This window comes from Strongylocentrotus purpuratus, unplaced genomic scaffold (genome assembly GCF_000002235.5).
Source record: "Strongylocentrotus purpuratus isolate Spur 01 unplaced genomic scaffold, Spur_5.0 spur5_scaffold_2, whole genome shotgun sequence".
Taxonomy (NCBI): domain Eukaryota; kingdom Metazoa; phylum Echinodermata; class Echinoidea; order Camarodonta; family Strongylocentrotidae; genus Strongylocentrotus; species Strongylocentrotus purpuratus.
In genome coordinates, this window is record NW_022145605.1 from 10145400 (window position 1) to 10169876 (window position 24477).

General features: G+C 37.1%; 1 protein-coding gene across 1 annotated transcript; it reads right to left on the reverse strand.

The window, feature by feature from the left end:
- Nucleotides 1-13742: 13742 nt before the first annotated feature.
- LOC100889664 (salivary glue protein Sgs-3-like) lies at nucleotides 13743-21007 on the reverse strand. The gene is made up of 7 exons (XM_030991002.1): nucleotides 20841-21007; nucleotides 19828-19902; nucleotides 18863-18937; nucleotides 18323-18397; nucleotides 18084-18158; nucleotides 17804-17878; nucleotides 13743-14038 (listed from the first exon to the last, which is right to left on the reverse strand). Exons 1-7 carry the CDS (start codon nucleotides 20986-20988, stop codon nucleotides 13743-13745), a joined length of 819 nt encoding a protein of 272 aa, XP_030846862.1. The 5' UTR covers nucleotides 20989-21007.
- Between the last annotated feature and the right edge of the window lie 3470 nt (nucleotides 21008-24477).

The window sequence follows — 24477 nt, forward strand, 5'->3', positions numbered from 1 at the left end:
TAAACATGCTCAAGGCGCTTTACATTCGTTAATAAAAACAGAATAATTATATGCTCTCCAAGTGCATTACCCCCAAAAAAATAACAATTACAAAGAAAACAAATGAGTTTTTAGATTTCTCTTAAAATGATGCGACTGTAGTGCAGGAACGAATGCTTAATGGGAGATTATTCCAAATAGTGGGAACAGAAAAAAATATATTTTGTTGACCCTTCTTCGAAAGGGCAACTCACACATGGTAAAATTGTGGTTATGCTAAAAGTTAATCTTCATAACTGTTCAATATTACATACTTACGGCGGCTATTTTGAAATATGGCTGAAACTGTTTTTCAGCAGAATATATTTCAGGAATTCGACCTTGAATTTTTGCAGGGAGGTCTCCTGAACACGTTAAAACCAGACACTCTTTTACAATATCCAATGTCTCAAAACCCTCAAAATGGACTTTTGCCGCCAAGGTAACTGATCTAGCCCGCGATTATGCCCCTAATAAATTAAAATAAAAGACTAAGTTCATTCTAACTCTCACCAATGACGGATGCAGTGCAGATAAGTAGGAACATGCCTCTCAGGGTAACAGCGGATGTGTGTCTCTGCATCTCTTGTATATTCACAAAGAAAAAAGTCAAGGATTCAGCACTTCAAAAGTAATACCGTTTGCTCACTTTTACGAAAAATGATATAGAAAGACGAACATGAAGCCCTGGAACTATTGGATTGGTTTATATTACAGATAAGGATTGGAATAACAAAATTAATTTGACAAAAAACGCTTTGCGAGTGTTTTTAATGTTCTTAAAGGGATTGGGTAACTTTGCCTCAGATTCTTAAAAAAATCCTGGATTTTAGCTCATGCTGCAATCATAATTATAACCATTTAGGTCATACATGAATCCCATGAATCTCCTGTCTGATTATCAAGATATCTATGATTGGGATGTTAAATTTCAGAATTCGTTTTCCTAACAGTTTTTATAACACTACAGTCTACATGGTAAAATAAGTATGGTAAAACCGGTCACTCAAAGATTTTTTTACTTTTTTGAGGCACTTCATGATCATTTTGAAGCGCAATTTGTTTAGGGCTTCAATATTACACCATTATCATAGACACTGATTACACGAAGGGCCATGCATCTCAGATTTAACATTGTTAAACGATGCCTATTTAATAACCAAACATGCCAAATGTGGGCATTACAATTAGTTTGCAATATCAAAATTGAGACTTCACAAAAAAAGAAAGATTATTTTATGTAATTTTTATTTTGTATTTCTTTAAAATATACATGTATAAAATTAAGCTTTTTATGAATTTGTTATCCAATACAATTGAACGTCCTCATCGAATTCATTAATAAAACCCCATTATTTTGATCTTTGATTAGTCTTACCTTAAAAGCAATTGTACTCTGTTCTTCTACTGTATAGATAATCTTTCAGTCGAACAATAATCTTGAAGTATACAACAACAAAAGTTGTTTTCCAAGCAAGAAACACGTGGAATGGTGCTTATTTGCACACAAATAATAGATAGAAAACGCTTTAAGTGCAACAGGTGCATGCAGTCCAATAATAAACGACACTACAATTTGGCGGCTGGTTGCGATTGATTTCAATGATCCCTGTTCGATGTTTTATAGAGCGGGTGTGTTCCGGCTTTCGTAGCATTACAGACAATATCATCGCATACATCATCGCACCAAGCAGAGCTAGAGCTGCATAGTATACCCACTTTCATGTGTACATCAATTTGGCGATATATAGAAACATTATAAAGGGTCTACCTACGAATTAGTATGCAGCGACGGACCTAGGATTTCCGAAAATGGAGGGGAGGGGCGGGCGGGCGGGCGGGGCAAAACCAATGTTTGCGCAAAGCGTGCTGCCTGCACGTTAACGCTAGACCTTCTGGATGGGTTCCAAGTGCCCGCCTTATGGCCCCTATTGTGGTGCAGAGCCCTTTTTAGCAATTCAGAACGTTGAAAATACCCGTCCTGACCGATAGACAGACATAAACGATTTTATACATCAAAGGGTTGTATTGGGAATCACTTTTATTATTGCGGATGTGGTCCAGGGGCAGATCCCCCGCTGGAGGACCAAAGGACTGTTTTTTTGTAGGTTGGAAGGGAAAATACAATTTAGTGAAATCACAAGCTCCTTATCCTAAAACAAATCATCAGATCAGAGGTAGATTGAGTGAAAGAGCGAGTGACCGAGGGAGAAAGAGAAAGAGAGAGAGAGAGATGAGAAGATAGAAAGAGTGAGGGAGAGGACTTCTTTTTCTCTATTTTGTAGCAATTTCTCTCTTCTTCTTTTTTTCCCGTTCTTCTTCTTTTTTTCCCGTTCTTCTTCTTTTCTTATTGAAGACCATTTTCTCCTTTCTCTCTTTTGTTCTCAGTTCAATTACATTGTCTTTTCATGAATGAAACATTTTATATTCGATACTAGTATTAGCTTGCACTTGAATCGAGGTTCATCCTTGTCATGTTAATTCCTTTTTTTGTAATGATATAGTGACGTCGTCAACTATGTAGGCTACTATCTTTCTATTTTGTTCTCTTTTATTACTGTTGCATTTTAGCATCGCATATTGCCCTCGAATGGCGGAAAAAGTTTTTTTAATAAATAACAAACATCACTATGCCTACATTATTATGTGTTTACGCTTTATCAGCACTACATCCATTAGTTTGTGATCACGTGCGTATCCTTAATCATAGTAGAAATTAATTTGGTTTTTAACAATTTTTCTACTAGTGATATTCATGCCATGGATCATCGATTAGATGACTATGATGATTGGTTGTCATGCACGATGCATGGCACTCTTGGTCGCCATGGCATTCATCCTCTCTCATTTCGTTTCTATTTGTTACCAATGCTGAGAAGAAAAAAATGTTTCATTTTAGCAGGATAGTGGTTTAATGAAAAACTTCAAGCATGGCTGATTGTCAACGAAACTGCATTTCCATAATTTGATTAAACGAATTCGTCTTCACAACGGAGTTGATATAAACTCCGCTTCGTTGACGATCAGCCATGCACAAAGAGGCTCATTGAATAGATAATTATGATAATTATATGTATGCCGTGCACGGTTCATTGCACTTTCTACTCATCACATCTATTTTTTTTTTTGGGGGGGGGGGTTTTATGGGGGGGGGGTAGCCGTAAGTTAAATAATTAAAATTATATTATTTGTGTACGGTAGTGGATTCAGTGGAAATGAATAAAAAACCAAAACTTTGACGGTTATACAATATTTAGATTTGCACTGTTTGCCTAAATAACATAAATTCAAGTACATTCAGAGTTCATTGGTGAGCATTTACCAAACTCGCTCTATCGCTGTTTTGTATTTATTCAATTCAATTCAATCAAGGTTTATTAAAGACATGAATGGCAGTCATAGACTGAATTGTACATGCTTTCACAGTGCAAGTAAAATACAATACAAGTATGAAATAACAACATGAGATCAGGAAATATGGAATTAAATTTAATGTGTACAAGCATAATTTAAAATTGCATGGGTAGTAAAATATATACGGAATTAAGAATGACTGATTGATATTGCCCTGTTAAAAATAACATAATATTGCACAGTTCTTAAGGCAAAAGCTTGGATTTGCATAATGAAAGTTTAACATCCGTGTGAGATTGGGAAGAGCACTGTTTTGGAATCGTTTAGTTTTACAAGAAAATCCTTGATACTTATTGACGTTCGTAAATTGTATTTGTTGGTTTTCTGTGGCGGTAACCATGATTTGCACCATACATTTGTTTCTAGTGCAATAGCCAGATCTAAGGTGAGTTTTTCTCTTCGAGTCACAAGGGTTGGCAATTTCAGCCTCTCAAGAGCATCGTCATATAAGTTGATCCTCAGGCTCTTTTTTGTATACTTTCTTAACATCAATCTGTTTACGAGTCCAACTACCAGAAACTAGAGGTTCACAGTACTCCGTAATTGGTCTTACATACCCTACACACAGAGAAATAAAAGGTGTTCTTGGGATTTAAACGAAATTGGAAAAATAGGGCGCCCCCTATTACAACTTTTAGGGAATAAAACACGGAAATACGCAAGGGTGTACAGAATAATCATTTTAGGGATGAAATTTTACACCCTATTTTAGTCAGACGAGCTCTAATTGGCCAATATATTGTAACAAATCAAGGCTTTGGTGGGAGGCTAAGCATTTTCTGTTGTGAGTGCATATGCGCATGCGCTACAGCAATGGCGCATCGTGTCAATTTAGGTACCGCCAAATGAAGAAAAATTAGCATAATTTACATATTTTAGTCATGCTGGGGGAATTATTATGTTTCATTTGGGCATATTATTGTGTGAAAGTTATCTGATCAAGAATAAGGAGTTGTACCGAAGGTTATATTTGATAATTTAATGAAATTAGCAGAAGTGTTGTTTTACTAACTAGGCATAATTGCCTTCTTATACGAGAAAGTAAAGGGAAGATATTCATGAAGGTAGCATTGTGTTTTTTTTAGGTATTTCCGCTACATTTGATCCGATACTTCCATCCAGGCCAGCCTGTTTGGTTCTTACAGTCTGCAGGTGTGTTGAGTTTACATTAACTGTTGTTTAGGTTATGCTACGGTCTTAAAGGTTCGTTCGAACGATAATTTCGTACGAATCTCCTTGTTTTTCCATTGTCTTCCCGAATTTCCATTGTCTGAAAATCGTTCGTACCAGCTCGTAATGGCATTTGTGACCGAGGCTTAAGCATTAAAGCTTTTCGACATATAACTCGAGATTCTGGTTTGATTTCTTTAGAGCAGTGAAACGTAGACAAAAGAGTGAGAATCAGTGACTGGTAGGTGATTACGAAGCATGGATTGCTCGAGGGATGATCAATTGGTTGATGCTGTGCATAAGAAGGGTGTGGAATCGATCATATATTCAACCCCACGGGTGTAAATTTGAACCCATTTTTCATGAAAATGGAACCAAAAGATGTTAATTAAGCACCATTGGGTGCAAATTTCACTCCTTAAAGGGAGTAAAATCATAACCTTGGGGTGCAAATTTACACCTTCTTGTGGGGTATAAAGTTACACCCTACATTGGGCAGTAAATTTACTCCCTGAGGGGTGTCACCTATTTGAGTCTCTCTTTTTAGGTGTAACACATATTGTAAACACGGTTAAATTAACAGCAACCAACAGCAAAGCAGAAATAAAAGTAAATGAAAACGCTTTGCAACAAAGTGCTAGTTATTACTTGGATTAGAAAAGTCTTATTCCCAAATGAAATTTAGTCTTGACCGATGCTGAGCATATCGAGGCCTATATCATCTATACGAAAGCACTATCAGAAGACTAGGAATCCTTTTCTGTTCATTATATTTAAATAAATAGTCCAAATACAGAACCATATTTTGCACTCTACAGGATACATGTTTATTATATTAAAGCGAATCCCACTCAAAACATTAAAGTCTATCTGGACTAGTTTGGCTAGGGGGATTAGACCTCCCTGTGTGGTCACTGGCAGGTGGTTATCTCATCAAAGAAGCGCTCAATTAACATAAGATAATGTGGACCATGGGTGATCTTGTTTGAAGTATGAATATTTAATTATGGGTTTCATGATATGTCTTGATAGAGTTATCCTCCCAGTACGTTTATGTACACTCTAAAATAGAGTGCAAAATTTTGCTGTGCAAAATCGCTGTTTAAAAAAGTTGGGTAAAGTATTACCCAACCTTGTGCCAAACACGAAGTCCCTTCGAAATTTCATGACACTTGCCATAGTGTCATATCAAAATTCGACTGTGCGCATTTCCGGGGTAAGAAAGTAACGATGCAGAATAATATTTGAACCACGCGTTGGGTAAACACAAGTTTTGACACCTAAACGTTGGTATTATGACACAACTGATGTTAAAAACTATGATTGAAGCGCTAGCGAGGTCGGTCGTTCCGAATTAGCTGTTTATCGAATTAATCGTGTTTAAGATCGACGACTTTGTTCGAAATAGACTACGATCATGCACTTGTGTCTTTCCGCAGCATTTATTTGCATGAATGCGTGTAAATCTTTTCAATATGGACATGAAATTCCTCATAATTCTTGACAACACATTATTCGAATGGAGAATGTCATCCGCGATGCAGTCACCTACTGCGAGCACGCCAAGCGAAAGACTGTTTAGCCAAGAGAGAGAGAAATTTTACCCAACAAACATGCATGTTCCCTTTTTACCCTCGTAAAGTTTAAAATTTTACCAAATATTGGGTATCTTTTTTTTTAGAGTGTACCATTTTCATTTGAATCTCTGCATGTATGACTGAACATCAGACAATCTTTACAAGACTGCCAGATCTAACTTGCGCCAAGTTGCTGGGTGAGGAACAAAATAGTGCATTGAACAAAGACAGTCAGACAGACAGACAAACACACACACGCATGCACACACGCACACACTTTTTTTTTAAACAATTTTGTTTTATTTCTCCAAATGTGCAATACAAACCATAACATACAATTGAATAAAATAAACGGGTTCAATATTGATGCTTTTCATAAACATAATTAAACACAAACTTATTTGCAGTATATATAACTTAGCAACAAAGTAAACGTATAAGTACCTACACATTATGTCGATTGTAAATGTTATACACTTATATACAAACAAAAAAAACTTAAACAAATCTGGAGGTAATTTTACTGGAACAATCCTGCCCCCTCCATCACACAAACATACTCACCCACCCACACACATACTCACCCACCCACCCCCACACAATTGCTATTTTCTTTTCCTCATCCCTATACTTAAATTTTTTTTTTTTTCATCTTTTCTAAAGTTGGTACTCGCCCCCCCCCCGATCTTGACATAAATGTAACATACTTCACACATACACACGCACGCACATACACACACACGCACACGCACACACACACGCACACACACTCACACACACACACACACACACATCATCGGACATGATAATGTTGACAAGCTGAATCAATTAAACAATAGACAACCGGGCTCTTTTCTGTTAAATATTGGTCATCAATTTACATTAATAATTAGAAATTGATAGGGTTCGATAATCTCACTAGTTTCTTTGATGTCGAATGATGGGCTGATTTGATCGTAATTAGTCATTACAACGATGCCTTCGTGACTGTCATTCATCGTCCAGTAGAGGGTGCCATTGAAGTAGCTTATATCTCGCAGGTTTTCTCGCGCTTTATCGCCATCGATGTAAGGGTAATTATTTATGTAGTCTGTAAGCTCGTGAGCCACTCTGAGGCCCGAATTCACAAAGGAGGTTTGTCGACAAAACTAGGTTTATGTGCGTCATATGACGCGTTTCGACGCGTTTTCACAAATAAGCCTAGGTTTGTCGACAAACCTCCTTTGTGAATTCGGGCCAGTTTGGTTTACGTCCATGTAGAAAGTTCGTTTCTCATCACTGGCCTACTGATGGGATGGGGGGGGGGGGGAGGGGCAGTTGACCCAAAATAAAATTCAAACGTGGTTTATTTTTAATTCGATACCAGTGATTTACAAATGTTGCTGAAATGACACGATTTTTCCGGGTTCCACCCACCTTTTTAGGTACCCACAAAAAGTCCCTTTTTTATATTATAGACAAGTGTCCCTATTCTTTTCTAATACCTGTCCTTTTCCTCTCTTTTCATCTCTGTTGAGTACGTCTTTTCAGGTGCGAGAAAGTCCTCTTTTCACCTCTGACATTTTTGCCCTTTTTTACTTTGACTCGTGCCCCTTTTCTTTTTAATAAGTGTTCTTTTCCCTTCTGAATAAGAACCCCTTGACTTTCTCTTAAATGCCACTTTTCACCTCTGATATGCGCCCCTTTTAGTTTGACACGTTCCCCTTTTCCTTTCTAATAAATACCATATTTTCTTTGGATAAGTGCCCCTTTTTCTTTTCTATATGAGCCCCTCCCCCTTTTCAAAATGCCCCTTTTAATATCTGATAAACGCCCCTATCGAAATCTCATAGGTGCCCTTCCCCTCCTACAGATTTCCCATTTCCATTATCACAAATGCCTCTTTCCATATTTGTTAAGTGTCCCTTTTCAGGTGCAAGAAGTGCCATTTTCACCTCTGAAGGCTCTGATAATTCCCCATTTTACTTTGACACGAGCACCTTTTCTTTTCTAATAACTGTCCTTTTCCTTTTTGATAAATGCCTACTTTTCCTTTCTCCCATAACATGCACCCCTAATTCAAGGCGACTTAGAGCCCCCTTTTCTTTAATTTTCCTTAGAGCTTGCTCGCTCGCATTTATAGATATTAAAATGATGGTACTTATAAAAGAACTTTTCAGTCTTTCTTCATTAGATTGTGCTTAATACTCATCTTCTTTTTTTTTTGGTCTTCTTTGCACTGGTAGCTCACAAAATAAAAATGTTTGAATTGTTGCTCTCTCGCTTCGCTCGCTCAAAAATTAATATTCAGACCATCACACCTAACTGCAAAGTATGTCGCTAAATTAAGCAGTATCTTTTACCAAGTAAAGAAAGAAAGAAACAGATATTGATATCATCCCTGGTAGTGTAATCACAATCACGACGATGTAGGGGTATATACCAATGTCTAAAAATGATGTAAGTTTTGTTGATGTTTCCCTTTGTAGGTGCCCCTTTTTCCCCAGAAAGTCCTTTTTTTGTTGGTGCCCCCTGCCTATTTTGGGAGACGCTCCGCCGCCCCTGCATTATGCTACTTGGTGGTGATAAGAATTTTGTTCTGACCCCCAAAAAGTCTTTGCTCAATAGTTACGCCACTGTTTCTAACCAAAGTCACAGCAAAATATGCGTCGGGGATTCCCTGCCAAAACAAAGGAAATTAGCAAATCTTACAAGAAAACAATTCTCCTGAATAATTTAATCTTTAATTAATAAAACAGCAATAACAAAACATACACAACAATCAATTTCGATTAAAAATCAAAGCCTGAGAAGACAAGACAAGATTACGTACCACTTGAATAATACTGCGTGTGCGTGGTATATATGGCGTATTATACAATAATTATTTCAGTTAATTTGAATGCATCTTTTTAGACAATTCATAGTTTCCTCATTTTTGCTAACCCATGATATACAACTATACTTTTAAATCGGCACTAAGAAGGACATGGAATCATGCATATTTCGAAAAACATGAATTGGTAAATCTGCCACTGCCAACACTCCCCGCGACTCTTCAAAACGTTGATTTAACGCTTTTTTCTTAAATGTAGGTTGAGTAAGAGGGATCGTTACAATTCAAATTTAAAATTCTGTTATCTGATTATATCATATCACCAATGTAATGTTTCCAGTATAGCATGAAGGGAATATCGTGAAATGGTAATATAGTGCAACATAATTTTATGATACACCCATGATTTTGCATTCCAAAGCCCGTCATGAAGAAGTTTCCATATATCTGAAATGACCCTTCTAAATACGTACACGGCTGATGTCATTCTAGGATAATAACTAGTCTGCAAGCACAGACCCTAATTTGACACTTTATCAAAAAAATCATTGTACCTTGAGAGAAGCCTAGCCCAGCTACCTACTGGTTGTGTCAGGAGCAGCTACAGTACATGGCCTATGGTAGTCTTATAGGGGGCAGACTCACTTTTACGATTGACCAGGGTTTGTGCTTGCTGTAATAACAGTGGAGCACCCGGATCGTCAAGTGGGGCACATACATAAGCGCTATACATGAACCCACAGCAACTATTATTATTTTCAGTGCTGGGCACTCACATAATTATTGTATTGTATTATATATCTTGTGTTATTCTTTTAATAATTTGTAAAGTTACTACACTGTTTCCAACCGTAAAAACACATTGTGTTTAGAATGATAGAAAACTTGATGTCTTTCATCAAAACAACTCTTGGTTTTCCCATTCATCATTCATCATTTCTCATCAAGTTCATCAACAGTATGATATTAATGAGAGCTTTCTGTTTCGTTTTCTTCTACTACATGTATCGGCATCTTTAACCTTTATTACTCTCAACAACGCCCCGCCCCCTTTTTCTAAAAACTTAAGCACCTCGATCCCAATTTTTTGATAGTAACCGTCCCGCCCCCCCCCCTCTCTCTCTCTCTCTCTCTCTCTTTCTCTCTCAATCTCTTTTAATAGATAGCTCTTTCCCCACCCTCCTCTTATCCATCTCATTAATTTTGTCTTCTTTTACAATAATCTTTACCGTTCCTTCACTCTCAAACATCCCTTCATCTCTCTTTGACGTTTTCATCAATTCACAGCTTCTCTTCATCTCTTTGACTCTACCATCAACTCGATCTATGGATCTCTTCTGTATCATTCATCCTACCGCTCGATTATCTTCCTCATTTCTCTCTATCATCCTCCTTCATTCACCCCTCCACCTCTCTCTCACTCTCTCTCTCTCTCTCTCTCTCTCTCCCTCTTTCTCTCTCTAGTTCTCTCTCTCTCTCTCTCTCCCTCTTTCTCTCTCTAGTTCTCTCTCTCTCTCTCTCTCTCTTTCTCTCTCAATCTCTTTTAAAAGATAGCTCTTTCCCCACCGTCCTCTTATCCATCTTGTTAATTTTGTCTTCTTTTACAAAAATCTTTACCGTTCCTTCACTCTCAAACATCCCTTCATCTCTCTTTGACGTTTTCATAAATTCTCAGCTTCTCTTCATTTCACTCTACCATCAAATCGATCTATTTTTTATTTATTTATTTATTTCTAATCTTTTGACAGGGTAGCCCATTCACCAACAAGTAGTGGTCTTCTATGGGGCCGTGAATGAACATATTTACATCGTTTATAACATTTATACAGAACAGTTACAAAAATAATACTCGTTTGCAAAATAAACATATGAATCTCTCCTGTATCATTCTTCCTAACGCTCGATGATCTTCCTCATTTCTTTTCAGCATCCTCCTTCATTCACCCCTCCCCCCCTCTCTCTCTCTCTCTCTCTCTCTCTCTCTCCCTCTCTCTGTGCTCTCTCTCTCTCTCTCTCTACCATCTCATTGTTTCTCATTCAATATCATTCTCTTTATAGTCCTTAATCATAATAACTCCTTTTTCACTCAACTTCTTCAACCTCAAACTCTCTTCTCCTTCTTTTTAAATTTCCTTCCCTCCCCCTTTCTCTTTTTCTCTTTGTCGTTGTCTCTCCTTCCTTCTCTTTACAAAAATCTCTCTCTCTCTCTCATCTTTTTCTCTCAATAATCTCCTTTGTTTTTAATTCACTGTAATTCTCTTGATAGTCCTTAATCATAATAACTCCTTTTTCTTCACTCTACTCAACTTCTTCAACTTCACACTCTTTTCTTCTTGTTGTTAATCTTCCTTCTGCCCTGTCTCTCTCACCTCTCTCTCTCTCTATTTTCCCCTCTTTGTATCTCTCTCTCTCTCTCTCTCTCTCCCTAAAGGTAATGTAAACATGTATACCATTAATTGCAGAATCGAAATGAAAGTTGTGCCCATACAATCTGAAGATGAAAGATACCAACTTTATTAAGTTCGATAACATAATAGACAAATATACATACAGCTGTAACAATTTTGTAGCGTGTAACCGCTTGTGCAATACTATATATTAAATACAAAGTGAGAAAATAGATTTTGTTTAGATTATTGCTATTTACGCATCCTTTTAAATGTATTACATTATAGTAGAATCTTCCACATGAAAATGTTTTTTGTTGTTCTTGCACTGACATGGGCAATGAATGAATTTTCTCCCTTTTTTTAATCCGTAAATTTCCAGTAAGAATTCTGTTTATTTATTTGTTTATTCATTTATTTATATCACATATTTACACAGAGTAGCCTGTTTGGATAGCAAACAATAATACAAACAAAATAAATATAATTCTTAGAATGCATGAACAATGATTTATATAAAGATAAATGTACGAAACACATTTTTAAAAAGCTAGTCTTCCACATTGCTCTGTTTACATTAATAAGAGAAAATATGTACATGGAAAATAACGTACAAAACTTAAATAATAATAATAATAATATATTACACTTATATAGCGCTTAATACAAAGTTTCTAAGAGCCCAACAAAAATAAAATCAAAGTAATGTTAACCTACAAATTACAACAATATAATACATGATACATAATTATAATAACAAATTCCTAATAACAATCATACAATAATAATAGTTAATATTTACATAACGCTTTATAGTTTAACAAACAAAATATGATTACATTACATTACATATCGAACAGAGAAGTCTTAAGTTTACTCTTGAATGTTTCTAACGTTTAGGACTCGCGTTTTTCATGGGGATAAATGATTTTCAATTGGTAAGAAGAATACACATTAGGTGATTAACTAAATTAGACTGAGATCTAATTTGAAGAGTACAAATGGTGTGATTTTAAGATTGCATTGAAAATAAATTGTTCTCCCTCACTTTTTCTTCAATGTTTAAAAAAGACATCTTATACAAAATAATTGCACTTGGTATTTGTGAGTAAATAAACTTCCTTTTAAAATGTTCCAAAAATAAATCATGTAAGCACGGTAAGCATATTTATTGAAGGGCAATCCAACCGTCCTAACAAATCGAAAGGGTGGAAGGAAAAAAAAAGAGAAATCTGTGAAATGGAGTGATTAAAATGTAAACTAAACATGAGCTTACCAATGACGACAACGAGAATGTAAAGTAATGCCATTGGTTAACAGCTATTGTGTAACAAGTTCTCAAAACAACAACTTTGGACCAATCCTTTAGAATACTGGATGAACAAAAACCCATCTCCTTAAAGCCCCTCTAAAGTGTTGGGAGCCTCAAAAATCTGATGGGAAATGTCACTTAAATTGTATCAAAATATGAAAGAGGACACATTTCTGCAAGGATTTTCAAAACAAATGTGTTTGGAATCGAATATTGATGAAAAAATACAAAATGTAGGTTTTCTGCGTACAACAGAAAACCCAAATTATGTATTCTTTTATCAATATTTGACTTCAAACACATTTTTCGGGGGAAATCTTTGGAGAAGTGTTTTCTTGAATGACATCCTTTTCACATTATGATACAATTTAAGTAAAATTTTGCCATCAAAACTTTTGGCAAATATGGAGCTCCCAAAACTAAAGTATCTGTTGACCAAACTGAGGATACATACTATGTGATCTCTTTTTTTTAAATATATGTAAGCCCTACCTTTTATTTCGATTTTGAACTAAAATATATTAAAGTTGTGGGTCTTGTTAATCTATTAAGTCAGTTGTGGATATCCAATACAGCACAGCTACAGTCAACCACACCTGGATATATCTTAACATCTTATACATAATTATGTGTAACCAAACTTGAAGCAAATTTTTTAGGTACCACTTGTACCACCCCCATCCCAGATCCGCCACTGCCTAGACAAGCTCGTGGTTGTTAAAATTCATCACAAAATCCAAGGTGTACCAATCTTTTTTCTTAAACGAACTTGAACTTGCAAACAATCCGAGAGTAATGAGAGCAGAATATGTAATCAGTCAATTGCCATATCATTCTCGTTCAAACTTCAATATAGTCTGTAGACAGAGACTCTAATTTGACACTAAATTACAATTCTATGAAGTCTTGAGCAGAGCTTTACTCTATCGGTCTCTGGCCGAGTCAGGAGCAGCTAATGTACATAGCCTTTGGAGTGCAATAGGCCATGCATAGTCTCACAGTTGAGACATTCTGCCACGACGACAAGGGTGTGTGCCTGTCAACTAACATCAGTTACCCTGGATACACGTGTAGGTGAAGTTGAGATACTTGTATGTCCCACCACAGGGGTCTCCGAATTTAGCACTTCCAACATGGAAGTTGCATGCTGAACCCGAGGGTTGGCAAATGTCCGCGGCGACGTCCAGGAAACAGGCGGTATTTTCCATTATGCCTGGACGTTCGTGAGGGCAGGCGACCGGATCAGTGCGTCCGTAGATCGCGGACAGGATGCTGATGACCTCTCCCGGTGAGCATGTAATATCTTCACTTTCATTTTCACAGATTATTAAGTTGCGGAAATCATCTGGGACGGAGAGCAAAGATAAGAGAGATAGAAATGTCAATCAAGAAAAGTAAGTTATAGGGTATAACACGAATAAGCCTAATAACGACTTTGGGAAATCAACTCAAGGGCAAATCGATCATAGAAATCCCGGATTACTGTACGTAATACCGTTTGTCATTGTATTGTTTGCATAGACCAGGGAGTTAGAATGAACCAGGATATTTAAATTGTCTTTTTTTTAAGAAACCGACACCGATCCGACAACAGACCGAAGAAACGGTTCGGAGTCGGGTTGGCGGTGTGACTTTTATACATTAGTCACATCAACGAACCGACTCGAGACCGACAACTTAACGAACAAGAATTCAATTCAATTCAAAAATGGTTTTTATTATAGCACAAACATGGTTCATACAAATACAATTTTACATGAAAGACAGCCATGGCTGGAATATTCATGTTTACATGTTAAACACTTTTAAAGATATATACATGTAAAAAACTAGCAATATAAAAAAGTAGAACTTAGATTCTGTAGTTAAAAACCATAAACACATTGCACAAGTTGTCCAAAATACAACAAAACATGAGCTTTTACTTTTCACAAATTTCCTATTATGTCATAAAAGTCAATACAAGCATGGTAAAAGGATTAAAATAGGTAAGTTTAAAACAGTCTGATGGGGGGGGGGGGGGGGAGGAGACAAGCAGTCAGTATACCTCCAATAACGATAAAAGTATAAAAACTTTTGTTGAGTATTTCAACCAAAAATGACAGTGGACTATTTTCAACCTTATTGTTTTGAATTGGAATTGCTGATAAATGGGAATACGGCGAAGAGGTATATGAATGCATTTCTTTTTTAGTCTCACCAATAGAGTGATTTGAACGGGATATTGCGAATTTTCTACAGAGTACTAATCTCCTCTCCTCAAGAGTTGGTAAATTGCATACTTGACATGCATTAGAAAAGGTAACGTAACTAAGCCATAAAATAATCTTACATACTCTACGTTGTATTTTTTCGAGTTTATTATTTTGTTCTACTGTAAGACTGCTATGTAACGCGGGAGCCCAATATTCTATAATTGGCCGTATATAATAACCTACGTATTTTGTCACTAAATCCCTAAAAGGTAAATTGAATTTCTTAAGTTTTCTCAACATATAAAGTTTTCTATTGCACCTGTTGACTAAATCATTAACATGTAAATTCCATTTTAAATCAGATTGTATAATGACTCCAAGAATGTTGCTAGTTTGTACATTGCATAGAGGAGAGTCATTAGTGGAAAAAACTTCAGGAGAAGCAGGGTTTTTCATAAAAGTAACCTGCAGGGTAAACACTTCGAAGGATTACGGGACATATTGTTTGATTGAGACCAGTATTACACAGAATTAAGTATAATTGTGAAACGTCTGTTTACGACATTGTACTAAAGATAAATCATCAACATATTTGAAATAATGTATAGGTCCTATACATTATATTTTCACATAAATCATTAACCATAATTGCAAAAAGAATTGGGCCAAGACGTGTCCCTTTGGGAACACCGGCGCGACTAACTTTAATATCAGACAGAGTTCCATTATATAATGTACTTTATTTACAACACACTAAAAAACTTATGATCCCATTTATTATCCAAGGTCTTATGTGCATATTATGGGCATCTCCAAGGGGTGTGGGGTGCGACACCCCCACCCGTTAAGATATTGTTGGTAAAATTGCGCTGCCGTCGGGGAAAAAGAGAAGGGGGAGGGGAAAAAAAGAGAGGGAAAGGAAAAGAAACGAAAAACAGAAAAGGAAAATAAAGGGAATAAAGGAGAAGAAAAGAAAGAAAAGAGAAGAAAGAAAGAGAAAAAAAGAAAGAGAAAAAAAGAAAAAGAGGGAGGAGAGGAAAGAAGAAGAAGAAAAAAGAAAAGAAAGAAAGAAAAGGAGAAAAGGAAAAAAAAAAGAAAAAAGAGAAAAAGGATACAAAAGAAACGGGGGGGGGTGAAAGAGAGGAGAGAGAGGGGAGGTAAGAGCCTGAGAGAGAGGGGGTTGGGTGGAGTCGTCTCGTGGAGGGAGCAAGAAAGACACGCATAAATATGTTGCTATGTCGGGTCAGCTGTGTCAGTATTCTTGCTGGATCCTCGTGTACTACTATATCAATGCAGAAGTTTGAAGTCGGTGAGATGTACAGTGCTACCCAGAAAAAACGAAACCGAGAATTATCGATGTTTTATCATAACTTAATTACAATTATAATTAATAAATGACATATATTTGTAAAGCTTAGAAACTAGAAACCAAAAGTCATGTGGCGGGCAGTTTCTGATTTTTTTTTCTAGAAAGTTCAATTTCTGCCCTTTCATAAAAATTATGACACCTCAATCAGAGAAAATGAGCAAGGATTAACAAAGTTCTGTCCGTTTAAGTGATGTTTGCATTTCCATAATTTGATTTAAAAAGCTTGTTTAACAATGTTTCCAGTTTTATAAGTCTGAGATGCATGACCCTACGTGTTATCAGTGTCTGTGATATGGTATCAAAGAGAGAGAGAGAGAGAGAGAGAGAGAGGTGGAAAGTGAGAGACAAAGACAGACAAAGAAAGTGCGAGAGGAAGAGAGATAGAGGTAACATGCTTACGAATTTGTAGTTTTAATGGGATTTGGTGTGGTCAAGCAGTGGCGGATCCAGGGGGGGGGCGGAGTGCTTGCGCCCCACCCTCGGCAAATAAAAATAGTAACCGCAATTTAACCTTTTTTTGCTCAAAGGGGGGGGGGGGTGTGTAGTTGAGTTTTAAAAAATATATATTTTTCGTACTCACAGAGAGAGATAGAGAGAGAGATAGAGAGAGAGTGAGAAGAGAGCAGGCGCGTACGCGGGGGGGGGGGGGAGGTTAGGGGTTGAACCCCCCTTTGGTATTTTTAATGTGTGTATTTCGGAGGAAAACACCCCCCTTTGGTTTTTTTTTATTTTTATTAATAACAACAAAAAACATTATGCCAATGGCTGAGCCAAAAAAAAGGTGACCTTACCCCCCCCCCCCCATACAAAGAAAAATGTCAAATTTTTAAATTTCGAAACCAAAACAGAAAAGTGTCCAGAAAAGTTACCCCCCCCCCCCCCCCCCGCTTATTCAGCGGCTGGCTGAGTCGTTGCGAAATTTTCGGCCCGATTTCAAAATGTTAACCCCCCCCCCCTTGAAAAATCCCTGCGTACGCTACTGGAAGAGAGAGATAGAGAAAGAGAGAGGTGTGGAGGCAGAAAGTGAGGGTATGTTAAAGGCATTGTTTAACAATGTTACCATTTTCATAAATCAGAGATGCATGACCCTACGTGTTATCAGTGTCTCTAATATGGTGTAATATTGAAGCCCTACTAAAATTGCGGTTCAAAATGATTATGGAATGCTTTAAAAAAGGAAAAATCTTTGAGGGACCGGTTTTACTATATTCATTTCCCTCAATAGACTGTATTGTTAACGGTTTTTGTAATTTCTAATTCCAATCATAAATATCTTGATAATCAGACAGGCGATTGGCTCGTAAAAAAAAAGGGATTCCTGATTTACTTAAATGTTTATAATTATGAGTGCAGCATGAGCTAAATTCAAGATTTTTTTTAAAGAATCTGAGGCAAAAATACCCAATTTAGTCAATTTGTTTAGAAAGTTGTAAACGAAAGGGTGAGCATTAAAAAAAGAGGGAGAAGAAGAGAAAAGAGAGAGAGAGAGAGAGAGAAGAGAGAGAGAGAGAGAGAGAGAGAGATGATGTAAATGGAGTTTTCTTACCAGTAGTTGTCGTAGGATGTGACGTAGCGGATTCCGTTGTGGACATCGTTGTGGTGTCTTGTGTAGTAGTTGATGCTGAAGAATAAAAGATGATATAAAGACATGATAGTTTGATCTTAGGCCGAAATGCGTTTAATTTCATATAAACCCAAATTATTTTGAAAGATATATAGAATGAAAGAGAAAGAGAGATAGAGAGAGAGGGGGGCGGAGAGAGAGAGAGAGAGAGAGACAGACAGAAGAGAAGAGAGAGAGAGATGGTGTAATGGAGTTTTCTTACCAGTAGTTGTCGTAGGATGTGACGTGGCGGATTCCGTCGTTGACATCGTTGTGGTGTCTTGTGTAGTAGTTGATGCTGAAGAATAAAAGATGATATAAAGACATGATAGTTTGATCTTGGGCCAAAATGCGTCTAATTTCATATAAACCCAAATTATTTTGAGAGAGAGAGAGAGCGAGAGAGAGAGACAGAGACAGAGGAGAAGAGAGAGAGAGATGGTGTAATTGGAGTTTTCTTACCAGTAGTTGTCGTAGGATGTGACGTGGCGGATTCCGTTGTGGACATCGTTGTGGTGTCTTGTGTAGTAGTTGATGCTAAAGAATAAAAGATGATATAAAGACATGATAGTTCCATCTTAGGCCGAAATGCGTTTAATTTCATATAAACCAAATTAAATTGAAAGTTAGATAGATTGAGAGAGAAGGAGAGAGAGATGGAAAGAGAGAGAGATAAAGAGAGACAGAAAGTGAAAGAGAAAAAGAGGAAGAGAGATAAAGGTAACAAACGGGTAGTTTTAGTGGGATTTGGTGTAATTGAGGAGTGGCGGATCCAGAGGGGGGAGGGGGGGGTGGCCTGGCAACAAAAATAGTTTTAACAATTTAACCTTTTAAAAAATAAAGACGCCCCCCCCCCCTCTTCTTGGCAGAAAAAAACATAAAGAAAAAGATGGTAACCACAATTATTTTTCTTAGCTCAAAGGAAGGGGGTGTAGTTGAGTAAAAAAAAAAATAGTGCTCACAGAGAGAGAGAGAGAGATGGTGTAAATGGAGTTTTCTTACCAGTAGTTGTCGTAGGATGTGATGTGGCGGATTCCGTCGTGGACATCGTTGTGGTGTCTTGTGTAGTAGTTGATGCTAAAGAATAAAAGATGATATAAAGACATGATAGTTCCATCTTAGGCCGAAATGCGTTTAATTTCATATAAACCAAATTAAATTGAAAGTTAGATAGATTGAGAGAGAAGGAGAGAGAGATGGAAAGAGAGAGAGATAAAGAGAGACAGAAAGTGAAAGAGAAAAAGAGGAAGAGAGATAACACACTTGTAGTTTTAGTGGGATTTAGTGTAGTCGAGCAATGGCGGATCCAGGGGGGGGGGCCTGGCAATAAAAATAGTAACCACAATTTAACCTTTAAAAAGTAAAGACGCCCCCCCCCCCCCTCTGGCATAAAGAGAGAGAGAGAGAGAGAGAGAGAGAGAGACAGACAGACAGACAGACAGAGAGAGAGAGAGAGAGAGAGAGAGAGAAAAGAGAAAGAGAGAGAGAGAGAGAGATGATGTAAATGGAGTTTTCTTACGAGTAATTTCAATTAATTTGAAAGATAGATAGATTGAGAGAGAAAGAGAGAGCGAGAGAGAGGGAGAGAGGGAGAGAGGGAGAGAGAGAGAGAGAGAGAGAGAGAGAGGAGAGAGAGAGAGAGAGAGAAAGAGAAAAAGAGGAAGAGAGATAAAGGTAACAAACGGTAGTTTTAGTGGGATTTGGTGTAATCGAGCAGTGGCGGATCCAGAGGGGGGATGGGGGGGGGGGGGTGGCCTGGCAACAAAAATAGTTTTAACATTTAACCTTTTAAAAAATAAAGACGCCCCCCCCCCCCCTCTTCTTGGCAGAAAAAAACATAAAGAAAAAGATGGTAACCACAATTATTTTTTCTTAGCTCAGAGGAAGGAGGTGTAGTTGAGTAAAAAAAAATAGTGCTCACAGAGAGAGAGAGAGAGAGAGAGATGGTGTAAATGGAGTTTTCTTACCAGTAGTTGTCGTAGGATGTGATGTGGCGGATTCCGTCGTGGACATCGTTGTGGTGTCTTGTGTAGTAGTTGATGCTAAAGAATAAAAGATAATATAAGGACATGATGGTTTGATCTTAGGCCGAAATGCGTCTAATTTCATATAACCCAAATCAAATTGAAAGATAGATAGATTGAGAGAGAAGAGAAAGAAGAGAGAAAGAAAGAGAGAGATAGAGAGAGTGAGAGAGAGAGAGAGAGAGAGAGAGAGAGAACAAAGAGAGCAACAAAGAAAGTGAAAGAGATAGAGGAGGCGCGATAGCTCAGTCGGGAGAGCAGTGGTCTCGTGATCCGGTGAACCGGGTTTGAAACAAAGTCGATGCGCTAGTGCCCTTTGGTAAGGCATTAATCCTCATTACCAGGTCCCTCGGAGAGGACTTAAAGCCGTCGGCCGTCTGGTTGCTTACTAACAAGCATTTTATGCTTTCTTAGCAGTCAGGTAAAATAACCATCACCACAACATATTAGAGAGGAAGAGATATAAAGGTAACACAATTTAACCTTTAACAAAATAAACACGGCCACCCCCTCTGGCGAAATAAAAGGTTAAGAAAAACATTGTAACCACAATTTGTTTTTTGTTGCTTAAAGGGAGGGGGATGTAGTTGAGTAAACAAAAAAGAAAAACAAAATCAAAAAACAAAACAACAATTGTATTTGTTAGTGCTCACTACCCCCCCCCCCCCCCCCCCCCCCCCATCCTTCGTGTTCATCATCGTGGTGTCTTGTGTTGTACTTGTTTCTTATAACAATATGATTACTGGTACATATACAATAGGCCCCAGGTTCCTAACTCATGCATACATTTGAGTCGTTCATAGATTATTAATTGTATAATTACCATTATTGTTCAAGAATCATAATTTTTCAAAGCCTACCCTTCATTCCAATGAGTTATGATATTATAAATCAATCTTCAAGTTGGACAGACATATCATAATTGTAATGATCATCACTATAAAGCTAAAACTCACCAGCTAACTTGCAAACGAAATGTCGTTTAATACCCTTCAATGTGATGGGAAGCGAGGGCATGTACTCTGGCACTGTAGGCATTAATTCACCATTGACAAGAATCGGCTGGCAATGATTATCCTCAGTATGCAACACTTCATCGGCCATGTTTGTAGATCCCTTCGCGTGAGCTAAAACACGTTAAATATACAGCATTGCAATAAGTCATTAAATACACAAAATATAAAGTTGACTTTTATATACACAAAGGACAAATTCCTTTGCTTCACAGGGAATCAAATACAAAATATAACCCCAATTGTTGTTGGCGTTCTGTATCGACCTCCGAAAGAAAACAAAATAAGTCAAAGTGGTGTCATTGATCTAGGTATTAGCGACCATTCTTTTACTTTCTGTACATGAACAAATATTACACTGGCTATAGGTCATCACAGGACTAATGATATCAGATCCATGACAAAATATACATAAGAGTCTTTCGATCTTTAACTATCTATTGTTGATTGGTCAGGAATAACTGACTGTACAGATATAATATATTTCAACATGTTTTTATCTCAAATTTGAATATGATAGCGCCACTGAAACGGATAAGAATAAAACAAAGATCAGAAACTTGAGTGAGTAAGGATATTCTTTCCCTAATTCAAGAGAGAAATATAGTATACAAAAAATTGAGGAAAGAGCAACAGATGAGACGCTCTATAAAAGATACAGAGTATTAAGAAATATGGTCCAAAGAGAGGTGAAAAAGGCTAAACTCGATTACTTACAAGATAGAAGAAAATAAACAAGATTCGAAAAGGCTTTGGCAGAATCTAAAAAGCTTAGGATTAAAAAATAAGAAGCGAAAAGAACAAGAATCTGTCATTAAAATTGATGGGGAATTATGTCATGATAAGATGGCCATCGCTGATGAATTCAATTCTCATTTCACAAATGTGGCTGCCAAATTAGTAGACAAACTCCCCCTTCCTAAAACTTTTTCACCGCAGACAATGAACGTATTCGTGAGTTTTACAAAAGAAAAGATGTAGGTGAAAACAGCTTCGAATTATTACCAATCAGTAAACAATTTGTTTTCAAAGAGTTACGTAAGCTGAATGTATCAAAAACAGAAAGCGTTTTGTTTTGTTCTAAAAGTAGTTCTAAAAGCAGGTTTTCTTGAAGTCGACCAAAGATCAAACAACTCGTATTGCATCACGTGCATAAAATATATCATACTAGGTCAAATCATTATATTCGATCCAACTTCGATCTTGTTACTGACGTACATGATTATAATACAAGAAATAGCCGATTCAACTTTAACTTACCAGAAAGAGTAGGTAGTATTGGAAATTCGTTTTTATTACAATGCCATAAAACATTGGAATTCCCTTCCCAATAGTGTAAAGGAAATAGAAAAATATGCTCATTTTAAAAGGACATTAAAGGAATACCTAATACTTGACAGTCAGAGAAGACAAGTGAATGACATGTTATATGATTGAAATTTGTATACTTCTGCCGGTTCATACTTTTTCATTTTGTATATACTTATGTTTTCGTACTTTAGAGAATATTTACAAATTCATCAGTATTTTCCTCTTCTTCCTCTTCCTCTTTTTCTTTTCTCAGCCATCCTTTTCTTCTTGTACTTATTATCATTTCTATCATCAGTTTAATGTTGTTATTGTTATTGTTATCATTAATAAGTAATTCTTTTATTTTTCTTATCTGTCTGTAAATATTACTATTTTAACTTATTAATTTTACACATGTCTGTAACGGACCACACTGGATATAAGCTCTCGAGCTTTCGTAGGTTAAAGAGGAATTGATGGGGGAGGGGGAACACTTGTCATCAGTTTTTACTCATTTAGCCAGACATGGGGAAGCAGATAGAGGGTGAATCAGGAACCGGTCAAAAAACATTTAACTACTTGTCGTGTCTTTATTCGAATTACGACCCGACGTAATTATTAGCGTGGTGTCTTTATTCGAATTACGACCCGACGTAATTATTAGCGTCGTGTCTTTATTCAAATTACGACCCGACGTAGTTTTTTAGCGTCGTGTCTTTATTCAAATTACGACCCGACGTAATTATTAGCGTCGTGTCTTTATTCAAATTACGACCCGACGTAATTATTAGCGTCGTGTCTTTATTCGAATTACGACATATTATGTTTTTAACCGGTTCCGGCTTCCATAGTAAGGGAAACATCTCCCACACCATCGCGAGCCTATAACTCTCTTAAAAAAAAGAGAGTGATTTTTCACTCTATTTTCACTTTCTTGGGAGTGACGTCCGTGATCACTTGTTTAGGAGTGAAAATCGATTGATTTTAGAGTGCTCTCTAAGAAGAAAAGAGTGAATGTTCACTCTATTTTCACTACATTTTCACTCTCCAGAGGAGTAACGTCCGTAATCACTCGATTTTTTGTTAGAGAGTATACCTCCCTACCTTTTTATACTACCACGATAACCCAAATTAAAGGCTTTAAATAAAAATATGATATGCTATACTTTGGCAAGACATTGATCTACATTTGCCACTCTCCACCCAGGTGTTAAATGGGTACCCGGTAGGATGCGAAAGCTAATGTGGTTAGATTAGCAAGTGTGCGCATGTAAAAATGACGCCTGGCTGGAATGCTCCCCAGGGAGTGGAGAATGTGCATACATTGTGTGCGGGTAAGCCTGAATCCAATGACCGGGGTAATAATATACTTATCTGTAAAGCGTTTTGTGAGGACCTCCGGTCCTGAAAAGCGCTATATAAGAACGAGCTATTATTATTATTATTACTAAGTCGGGTCAAACTAAAGTTTGAACAACAACGAAATCAAGAACAGATTTCTCAACGGTTTCCGATAGTTTTTTAAATCAGGAACAACATACTCAAAATCTAAGACAATCAGACCCACAGAAAGTGTTTATTTTGAAATGGCGTTCAAGATGGTAGCCATGCAATACCTTACAATAAGGGAGTTTACATATAGCACATGGTACAAATGACCCAAAATATTCACAGATCTTTTACACATGGATAAGTTCCACTTTGAGCATCTTAGAATAATAACTGCCAAAGTCCTAGATGTGCTTCATGAATACCTTTTGTTTGACCTCTTGAAAAGAATAACGTGATCATAATAAATGATCAGAGTCATTCTGGGAGAGTCAAGGATAGACAAAACAATTGCTGGCATAGGCCAGAAATAGCGCGCGCCTTTTACAGCTGTTTAAGCGGTGCCTTTGTGAGACAGCGACATGTGAAATTTACCTCTGTAAAGAAACCGAAAATGCGCACAGCCAGTGAATCTACAACGGTGGAGTTATGCGCGCAGTAAGCGTGGGAACGCCGTGTGCAAGATTTTCTCACTTTCGACTTTATCTCCGCTCGGAGAAGTCCTTTTTCCCCGGCCCACCCACCCCTCTTTAGTTTAAGTAGAGTTGAAGAAGTAAACTACTTAAAGTTGATTGAGGATTAACAAATTGGAAGTACAATGTTGTTTTGAGTGATATAACGAATTGTATGTACTTAATATCATGGTAACACGGGGGTTGACTGGGGGAGGATTTCTTTTACTCGTGATTATTCCATGGTTGGTTCCGATTATCACCACTTCTTATATATGCGCTGGTATAGT